General features: G+C 29.2%; 1 protein-coding gene across 3 annotated transcripts; it reads left to right on the top strand.

The window, feature by feature from the left end:
* Window positions 1-3,017: 3,017 nt before the first annotated feature.
* On the top strand, window positions 3,018-6,167 carry LOC128295518 (phosphoglycerate mutase-like protein 1). 3 transcript variants are annotated; one of them, XM_053031178.1, is made up of 9 exons: window positions 3,018-3,200; window positions 3,493-3,600; window positions 3,675-3,754; window positions 3,870-4,011; window positions 4,094-4,162; window positions 4,357-4,445; window positions 5,404-5,523; window positions 5,623-5,667; window positions 5,776-6,167. In XM_053031178.1, exons 1-9 carry the CDS (start codon window positions 3,195-3,197, stop codon window positions 5,810-5,812), a joined length of 696 nt encoding a protein of 231 aa, XP_052887138.1. In that variant the 5' UTR covers window positions 3,018-3,194; the 3' UTR covers window positions 5,813-6,167. The 3 variants fall into 3 exon arrangements, with proteins under 3 accessions (XP_052887138.1, XP_052887135.1, XP_052887137.1); XM_053031175.1 differs by lacking the exon at window positions 3,018-3,200 and adding an exon at window positions 3,220-3,346; XM_053031177.1 differs by lacking the exon at window positions 3,018-3,200 and adding an exon at window positions 3,239-3,334.
* The last annotated feature ends 5,214 nt before the right edge of the window (window positions 6,168-11,381 follow it).

Below are 11,381 nucleotides of genomic sequence, written 5' to 3' on the forward strand. Positions count from 1 at the left end.
GAAAGAAAGGTCATTAAAGTTATGGAAACACATGTAATGTGGATAATGGGACTTTGAAATTAAGAAAGTTACACTTTGAACAAAATTAGGTGTTGCAGGGCTAAATTAGAAAATGATTTTGGGATGGAAATTAAATATATTTTATAATAAAAAATATAATTTTATAAAGGGTTAAATAAAATTTTTATCATTTTTGAGAAAGATTATAATACAATTTTATTATTATTAATTTAAAATTTTATAAAATATAAAGGAATTTAAATAAAAAAAGAATTCTATTTGAGGCCAATCACGTGGTGAAGACTTTGCGACGACTTAAAAGTCTGGCCCGTGGGGAGCACTCACAACTTTTTATGGTTTAAAAACAAAATCTCACCATTGAATTGTTTGTTGACTGATTTGGTATTTGGACTAACCTTTTTGACTTCATATTTGAATGTTTGATTGAATGCACCATTTTTGATTCCACACCTGTTAGATTATGCGCTGTCCTTGTCGTGAATTTGTCTTTTTAAGAGAAGACTGGAAAATTAAAATAAAACATATAAACGAGTATCCAGTTCAAAATTCATGGAATTATACAGGTGAATTTTCGAGTTTGATCATGTGATTGTCATGTATGAGTTTAGTTTAATTTATCAGTTTTATTCTAAGGTTGTACTTAATCTGTTTATATCGTAATAATTTGACTCTTTTATGTGTTTACTTGAGCAATTCATTTAGGTTGTAATAGTTATGTACTTATGGTTTTAGTCAAATACTTTGATTGTATTACACTTGTAACACTTACAAAAAAATCAACGATATTCTGATTTAATGATAAGGTTGAAGTCTTAAAATTTTCGAGATTTCAAGTTTAAATCTCATAATTTGAGTTCTTATACATTTTAATAATTAATTTTAATTGTAACTTATAATTATACTTTAAGCTGTTAAAATTACATCAAGTTATTGATATAATTCAGTATAATTTCTTTAAATTAGTTAGTGTTAAAGAATTAGTAGTTTGGACTATAGATAATTTTGTAAGAAAAAGTCAAATTGGGTAGTCAAATGTCATAATAGTAGATTTTAGAATTAGAATAAGAATTATGAGAGGGTTCCAAGGGCATTATAGCAAAATACTGATTGAGAAAAATCAATTGGAAAAATTCTCTAAAATTTTCATCAATCTTGGATCAAAATTCAACTATTCTAGTGAAGTAGGAAAAGTCTTGAGTCAGATTAAGTAATCAAATCCCTTGAATTATAAAAATTAAATCAGGACAGCATTGAAGACATATCTCCAATAGTCTACTTTATATTGGTCTTTATTATTATATTATATTTTTATATTTTAATTGTTATTTTATAGGGATTCGAACGTAATTAATTTTTGTTTTTGCAAGTCTTAAACTTCTATATATTAAATGCTTTTGTAAGTTTGAAGGGGTACTTTTTATAGAATTTATCTGTTCTTTGAGGAACTTGTATTTGAGAATGCATTAAAAGTGTAAAATAAGTTTATTATTATACAGAAGTGTGACGGACTTAAGTCACTTGTTGTATTATGAATAAAAATAATAAAATTTACTCACCAAACTAATATTCAGAAAATATAAGGAGATCGAATTGTATAAACAATTTTACAAGCCCTATTTTTATTGTGTTTATCACAATGCCATATTCAATGGTCATTGCAGCCATAACTTACGCGCTCTATTTTTCTTAAGCAATTGTGCACTATATGTTCCAACAAAAGTTTATATTCATTATTACAAAATCTTGAAAACATTTTTATAATAAAGTAATTTTTTAAAAATAAAAATGAAAATTTACCATTTTGACGACATGATGAGCATGCGTTGTATAAATTTTCCTTAATTTTTAATATCTTTTAAATATTTTTATTTTAGTTTTATTAATTTTCATATTTTTAAAAAATTTAAATAGTTATATGAAATTTTATTCAACCTTTAATTCAATTTTTACAACATTGATGTACGAGTGATAAAAGGTTTGTGTTCAAGTCTTGAGTGTATCTCAATCTCGGGTTCTCAATCTCGGGTTCGATCTTTGGACAACTCATATTGATTATCCTTTATAAAAAGAATTCAATTATTCATTTATTTATATAGCCCTTGTGTAGTTTTAACATATTCAAAAGGTTAAATTTTGCTATTAGTTTTTATATTATAATTTGATAAATTTTAATCCTTATACTTTTGAATTGGTCAATTTTAATTTTTGTATTTTTTTAAATTTTGAAAATTTAGTCCAAACTTAAATAGTAGTTGTTAAATTCAATTGCTAGTTCTGTATTATGCGTACAATTGTAGAATTGGTCCATATTCTCCAATTAGATTATTCCTAGTCCATCTACTTTTCACAATTTACAATTTCAGTCTTGATACAAATGACAGTCATTACTCCAATAATTAAATTTTTAGTGAGTAATATTTAGAAATGTCAAGCTAAAGTGACATTATACATATGATAATATGCTTACCACATCAGATTTTAGAAATAATATAGCTTAACTTAATGAATTTAACAGTTATCGTTTCACAAAGACTGAAATTTTAAAATTTAAAAAGTATAAATACTAAAAATATCAAAACCTAGTCAAAATATGAATTATAACTAACGTGATGGTCATGGTGGATTATATTGCACTTTTCCCTCGTCGAAATTAACAGAAATTTACTTCTCGTTGTCATTGGTTAAGGTAAAGAAACGTGTGAACTCAACAATTTTTTTTTAACGAAAAGGAATTGCCTTTATTAATATCAATTTTACCCAATTTATAAATCTAAACCAGTTTAGATTTAGATATCAAAATTAAAAGGTATACTCGATGCAATTAATTCAATAATTTATTTGGAAAAATATATTTTTAATACCGTATAATTTGATATTAATATTTACATGCAAAAAATACATATTCACGTCATATACGCATACATTATATTTAAAAAAATCACTTACTGTTGTGAATGGACTATATAAGTAAACATTCCTTAACCACAAACCAATAAAGTAAAATATATATTTGAATTAGCTTTTAGACTACAAAGAATCTATAGATTTGAACTAAAATAAATTTAGAAATAACCCGAAACATAAACTTCTCTGTACCTCAGCCTTCGCCAAAATTTACACCCACACCGTGTCTTGAGGGAAGGTCGTCATCACCTAGAGGAACAGCCAATTTCATGGAAGTATAAATAGTTCTGCATTCCCTGCCTTGTTTGATCATCAATATTTCTCTATTCCCCCCCCCCTCTCTTTTTGTTTCACGTTTGAAGAAATGGAAACAACTGCAGCAGCTCCATATCATAGCAATCAAAAACTTGTTATTCATCTGGTTCCTGCCTGTTTTTTACTTCAATATTTATCAAACAAGAACATGCATGTTGTAGTAATTTCTTTGTTTTATTTATCAAGCAAGCATGCATGTTTGTAGTAAAAACAATTTACATTAATTATATTAACAAATGTTGTTTTTACCAGATAAGGCATGCACATGGGCTTCACAATTTAGAATCAGAGAGGCATCGTGATCCATTAAAAAGAATTCAATATGCTGATCCTGAACTCTCTCCTCTTGGTTGGCAACAGGTCTTGAACTAAGCTTTGCCAACGGAATATTAAATTTTCATCAACTTTTTTGACATTTTAGCGGGTTTTAACAGGTTCGTGAGCAACGGAAAGATCTTTCTGCAAGTGGACTGCTGGAAAGAATTGAACTAGTCGTAACTTCCCCTCTGACAAGGTATCAATCTCTCAAAACAAGAATGTTCTGGGTTTTGGTTGATTGTTATTAAAATGATTCATGTCAAATTTTACGTGTCTAGTCACAAAGTTTCTAATGATTTGAAATATCACAGGACATTACAAACATCAGTTGGAATTTTTGGTAGTCCACTAAAGGACGAAAATACAGTAGGGAATGGCTATCAGAATGGGATTAAGACACCCATTTTCAATCACCCACCGATCATAGCATCCGAACTTTGTCGTGAACGTTTGGTATGTCGGGTCAAGCTTGGCTTTGTTACTTTTCCATACATTTATAATTCAATTCAAAATCGTATGGTTGAATTCAACGCAGAGCAAGGGTCGCAGTAGAGGATCCATCAGCCAGTGCCGGTCTCGATTCCCTCAAGTTGATTTTTCATTGGCAAGTACAACTTGCTTTTCCCCTGCACTCTACTCATACTTGAATGTTAATTATATATATATATATATAAAATTATTTGATATAATTTGAAAAAAAATAAGATATAAGGTAATTGTTTTATATAATCAATTTTCTGAATTTCATTAACAGTAAACATGGAAGCTTGAACCTGTTCAAAAATAATTTTATTTCAGATTGAACGTGAAGATGACATTTTATGGGAAGCTGATGAACGTGAAAGCAATGAATCAGTTGCTGCTAAGGGAATCAAGTTTATCAAATGGTGTGTACTAAAAACTCAACACATATATATCTTTTTAAAGGGTTAGGTTATTCGTCTAAGCCGAATACTTTACCTAATATATAAAATGGTTCAAACAAAACTGTTATACTCGAAAATAAGTTTGCGAAAAAAAATGGTTCAAACAAAACTGTTATACTCGAAAATAAGTTTGCGAAAAATTTAAGTTTGCTTAAAATATAAATTAGCCTGGAACTTAAAAAGGCTAAAGCTTGGATAAGTCTAGATTAATTTTCAAAATTTTACTATATTATTTTTAAATTTATTTATATGGGTAATTATTTAATAAACTGACGATGTAAAATTTTAACATTATAAACAGATTGGGATTTTGTCATGTATCTTTAAGATTTATTTAAAATTAAAAGATAAATAAATAAATATGTGATAAAATCTCAACCCGTTTATTAAATATACTAAATAATTAGCCTTTTGATATTTTAATTTTACGAGCGATGATGAAATTTACGATATTTCATATTTATATAATAAAAATAATGTATTTTAAAATATAAAAAAATAATATGGGTAAGTTTTACAAATAAGTGCTAAATTTAGCAAAATTTGATACATATTTTCTAGCCGAATTAAGTTTTAGCAATATGGGTATGCAGGGGCCTTGGCCCAATTTGGTTGAATGATACAATTGCAGCTTTAGTTTCTCCCAAATGGTAACAGTTCAATTTAATCCCTTCTATCCTCTTTGTTAAATGAAAGATTTCCATTTTTCACCCCAAATTTTTAGCTTTGGCCCCCAAATTTTGTTAATTCACCTAGACTCTCATCACACAATTACTAACTTTTCCCTGTTAACACCCATGTAAAATATTAATGTCATACATGATCAGGTTTGATTAGCTTAACTTAGCATATGAAAAATTTTAGTTAAAATTTCGAGTTAGTTTAGATGATTTTTAAACACTATAATCTAATATTTCAGGTTATTGGCACGTAAAGAAAAGGAGATAGCAGTGGTCAGCCATGGAGTTTTTTTGCAGCAAACATTGATCGCACTTAAAAATGAGTTTGACTCCTCGATACAAAAGGAGTTTCTTACTCCGTTAGTGTATTTCTATCTCCATATTTATATCCGACACATATTTAGATATGAAAAATAAAACGATAAACAAAGAGGTATCTAAACATAATGTTTCTGCAGGTTTGGAAATTGTGAAATTCGATCGCTGAAGTTTTTTAGAGAAAGGTGAGAGGTTTCGACAAATATAAATTGGCGAAATTTTATTGTGTTTATGCTTCATCTATTTATAACCATAAGTTCTCATTTTTTTCTTCTTTTTATGAATTTTTGTAGTGTTGTGAGATTGGGACAAGATTACAAGAAAAACTAATTACCACGGTGGAAAATTCCCTTATTGTAGACTTAAAATCCATAAAACTTCTGCCAAGGACAATGTCTCAATGGATGAAGTGACCAATTAATAGTTAAATCTCTGCCGTTGGTTTATTCCTGATCCAACACTGTTCCTTAGATCTTAGGGATGAGCTAGCTACTTTGTAATAAAATTAATGTTTGATGATATATGTATATTGGTGAATACACTAATAAGTTTTAATATGTAGTTTGAAGCAGATTGAGTCTTAGTTCAGTTGGTTTCGGTATTATTATCAGTGTAAAATAATGTAAGTTTGAGCACACTATAGTGCATTTATCTTTATCCTCCTATTTAAAAATTTAAGAAAGAACTATGAGTAGTTATAAATATTATATAAAAGAAAAGTAGTTTCACCCATTAAGAAATTAATACACCAATAAATTTGTCTTTGCATGTTAAAAGAGTTTTGGTTGTTGTAATTCAATCTATAAATGCACACAATGTACTCTAACTTGACAAATTGTTATTAGAATTTCTTCAAAAGCTTGAAAACCCCATTTTTTTTTTGCCAATTGGGTATTGTCCAAAACCCTCCCTAAATAAACCCTTCATTGATGAATAGCATCCACTTTTTTGGATTCATCAAATAGTTACAATTATTTGAATCTTTATTATTCATTATCATCTCTATGCATAGACCTCAAACACCGATTTTGCTTCTTTTGCTTTACTATCTTGTTGATATGAGTAACCAACAAGGATGAGAGGACGGTAGATAAGAGTACTAGTTTGCCTGTGATAGATGGAGAGTCGAATTAAGGAGAAGAAGAAGAAGATTGCCAAGGTTGTTGTGTAGGCTTTTTCAAAGTACGAGGAAGTATGTCCTTGTTTTCTCGTACACTCAAGCTTATATAAGAGTACCCCTTTCTTATAGTGCAACGTAGCCAACAATGTAGTGTCCTGCAAATTTGTACATGCTAGTCAGATGTCAGGGTCGTTACAAGTCAATTGTCGTCATAGAGTGTATTGTCGGTTTTGCTCCGACATTCTTGTCTGTAGGGTTGTACGAGATGGTTACAATTTGGTGGTTCTCACAAGGGTGCATAGCAGGCCATTACAGGTTAGTTGTCGCCATAGAGTGTAATGTTGGTTCTACTCTAACATTCTTGTCCTCAGGGTCGTATAAGGTGATTTAACTTTGGTACTCTCTAAATTGGTTTAGATAGAACATACAAGGGGTCATCTGCGAATTGTCCTACGCGAAAGGTCGCTATAGACAGTTTCTTGCTAAGGGTTGTATGCGGATCACTCCCAACTAAGAGTTGTTAGCTGATTACCGCATATCTTTCCATGTGCCATGTTGAGGTGGAATAAAACATATCTCTTGCATTGTAACACCCCTTACCCGTATTCGTCGCCAGAATAGGGTAGGAGGCATTACCGGAGTTTACCGAATTAATTTTCCATTAATACGAGTTAAATACTATTCATTTACTAAAATATGTCATGACGTCCTTTAGATGGGCCTCCAAAGCCCAAAACATATTTCGAGACCAAACCAGAATTAAATCGAAACCATAGGGAATTTTTCGTAAAATCCCAAAGTTTTTTTTTTTTGCTCAATATAACCCCTTTATAAATATCTAACATTCCCTACAAATTTTAAAACCAAGACCAATCCAACCAACCAATTCATTTCAATCAATTTGATACCAAATTATACTACTATTATAATTATACTATTTAACATATTCATCATTCTTTACTTTAATGTATATTTCTTAAACAAGTCTTAGTATTTATATAATCATCAAACCTTATACATGCCATATAAATCAAAAAGAAATTTACAAAAGCTACCGGAGATAATCTGGATAGTGTAATCCTCTGTGTTGATCCGATCCTCCGTATATTTCCATGTCAATCTACAAGAGACATTGATTACACTCATGTAAGCTTATAGAAGCTTAGTAAGTTCATAGGCATAAAACATAAATCTTACCAAATATTTATACACTTATACAATATACACAATTATTAAGTTCACCACAACCACGACCATTGGTGAGTTCCTTGTATAAACTTACTACTACTTATCCATTTCCTTTAATTCTTTTGGGCCCATTTGTCACATATCATTCTTTAACCAAATTAGGGAATGGTTACGGAAAATTGAGTACTTCACTTTCACTTTGCCATAGTATAACTATGGTCTTGTGTATGATCACTTATCACCTTTTGAAGTCATAGTCCTGCCACGGTCTTACACTGATCACATTTATCACTTGTCACTGATCAGATAAGTGTAGCTAAAACTACCACTTATCACTTATCACTTGTCACTGATCAGATAAGTGTAGCTAAAGCTACCACTTATCACTTGTCGCTTGTCGCTTGTCACTTATCACTGATCAGATAAGTGAAGCTGAGGCTATCACTTATCACTTGTCACTGATCAGAAGTACTTAAATCCAACATTCCGCTCAATTTAATCATTTATTCGATTTTCGTGTTGTTATTTTATTCTCTATTTATCAATAAATATATTTCATCATACATACTACATTATATAATTCATAAAATTAACATATAATCATTAAACTTCAACCATATGAACTTACTTGGGTTGATTTGCAAAATTTGTGAAAGTTCAGGGACTAATCAGCTACTTTTTCTTTTTCTCGACTTGCTTCGGGTTCTCGATCTATTATTTTAAAATCATTCACTTATCAGTATTGACTTCATCTTCAACCCGCTTATAAGTAATATTATTTATAATTTCATTATTTACTTATGTATATTCCAATGCTGCCCATCAGTGCCATAGTCACTAAATTATTTTTATCTTTAGCTACAGAACTCCAAATTAAGATCCGCTAATTTTCCCTGAAACTAGACTCATATATATTCTTATCATAAAATTTTTAGAATTTTTTATTTAGCCAATAAGTATAGTTTATTCTTTAAAGTCACCCCTGTTCTACTGTCTGACAATTCCAACCCTTCTTCACTAAAAATTAATTATATCTTCGTACAGAATTCGAATAATGTCCATGTTTGTTTCTATTGAAAATAGACTCATTAAGGATTTTAAAAATATAAATTTAAGCCCCTAATTATTTTTCTCCAATTTTTGATGATTTTCCAAAGTCAGAACAGGGGAACCCGAAATCATTCTAACATTGTATCACAAAATCTATTATATCTCATGATCTACAACTCTGTTGCTTACACCGTTTCTTCTATGAGAAACTAGACTCAATAAGTTTTAATTTCATGTTTGTTCATCTTCTAATTCGATTTCTAAAATTTATGGTGATTTTTCAAAGTTAGACTACTGCTGCTGTCTAAAACTGTTTTAGTGCAAATGTTGATTTCGATTTTTGCCCCAAATTTCACAGTTCATACAATTCAGTCCTTGCTTAATTAATCCCTCAATGAAGCTAATTTTTTCCAATTAATGCTTTACCTAGACATTATAAGTTATTTCACAATTATTTAAATTCATAATTTCCACATAAAACCCTAACTTCAAACTCTTTAAACATTAAGTCCCAAACATTCACTTTCTATTCAATTCTTTCAATAAAATCAGCATATAAACAATTTAAAACTCTAATTCCATACTAAATCATCATATACTTCCAACACATATTCATAAAAACTTTCAATTTCTTTCATAGAATCAAAAACTAATGAATTCAACAAGTGGACCTAGTTGTAAGAGTCATAAAAACACAAAAATTTCAAGAAATAATCAAGAATTGAACTTACTTGCAGTAAAAATATGAAAAACCAGCTAAAGAAAACCCTTCTATGGTGTTTTTTCTGATGAGAATGCAGAAAAATAATGAGAATTCTAGATAATTCCACTCTAGTCCTAGTTTATTAAGTAAATTTTGCAATATTCCAATTTTGCCCTTAATTTATCAATTTTCCTGCTGATTTCATGCACCTTGCCGTCCAGCCCAAATAGACCTTGGGTCTATTTGCCTTTTAAACCCTCTTTCTTTTATCATTTAAGCTATTTAATCATTTCCCATAATTTTACATTTGTTACAATTTAATCCTTTTTATTCAATTAACTATCGAAACTTTAAAATTTCTTAACGAAACTTTAATAATAACTTATTAACACTCCATAAATATTTATAAAAATATTTATGTCTCGTTTTTAAAATTTCAAACTCTCGATATCTCATTTCCGATTCTAATTTTTAAAATTTTTATTTCTAGTACACTATTCGCTATTTCAAAAATTTTCCTAACTTCACACTTAACTTATATTTACTAAATTATTAATATTTTCTACTCATTTGTCGGATTTAGTGATCTTGAATCACTGTTCCGACACCACTGAAAATTTAGGCTATTACATGCATGATTAGATTAATTTGCTTTCGGGTTTCAGGAAATCTAAAAGCTTCTATTAACAATTAAAATTTTGTTCATCAAAAAAAAAAAATCTTCTTGGATAATGAAGTTATGGAGGCAGCTAGTTGATGTTCAATCTAAACAAGTTGTTCAAGAAGCATTGGATCGAATCATGGTCGGAAGGATAACGATGACGATGACGATGACAATATCATTCTTTAGTCTAAGGTGTCGCATGGTTAATTTCTTTTAAGAATATTATATTTTGAGTTAAAAAAACCTGACTAATCAAATAAATAAGGGTGAACCCAAAAAATTCTTAGGGTCGGAATTGAATTGTAAATGAATTTAGTTTTTTTTTATTATGTATAACAAAAAAAATTCTCTTTTAGGAAGGCCAAAGTGTAATTTTATATTAACATAAATTTATCATTTTTGAAGGGGCTAGCTAGTTTATAATTTTCCAGCCCCTCAGTTAGGGACTACTTAAGACAAAAATCGTTACGGGCCAATCTTAAAATCGAAATATAGTTCCATACTATTTTACCATTAAAACCTTTTTAAAAAAATATATATTGGCATTAATTTCCTTTTAGGATAAACTACCCAATTGATCATCCAACTTTTAGGATTTTCATTCTAATCACCCAAAAAAAATCCTTGCAATTTTGTCATTGTTGTTAGAGAACACTTTCATTTTAATTGTCCAAGCGCTAAATCTCTAACGACAGTTAATTGTAAATGCCACATCATATTTACACTTTCATTTTGGTCAGGCAAAAAAATCATTTTTTATCCACTTGATGTTTGTAAACATGATTTGATTTGTACAATCAACTATTGTTAGAGACTTTACCCTTAGGTAACTAAAATGAAAGTCCAACAACGATGATAAAAATATAAAGATTTTTTTAGATCAAAATAGAAACACTCTAAAATGTAAAGATTTTTTTTTTATTAAAATGTTGAAGTAATTTAGTTTCTATATATTAAATGGGCAAACAAGTCAAGACATGTAAAGTCAAACTTGAAGTTTTAATTTAAGGATAATATACAATTTTACCCTTATTCTTGGTAATTAGGTTCATTTTGGTACCTATATTTTTTATCCACTTTAGTACCTAAATTTAGTAACTAGATTTATTCTGGTCCATAAACTTGAAAATTTTAATAGTTTGATAACGTGACACTCTGAGATTGTACCACATTG

This window comes from Gossypium arboreum, chromosome 7 (assembly GCF_025698485.1).
Source record: "Gossypium arboreum isolate Shixiya-1 chromosome 7, ASM2569848v2, whole genome shotgun sequence".
Lineage (NCBI taxonomy): Eukaryota > Viridiplantae > Streptophyta > Magnoliopsida > Malvales > Malvaceae > Gossypium > Gossypium arboreum.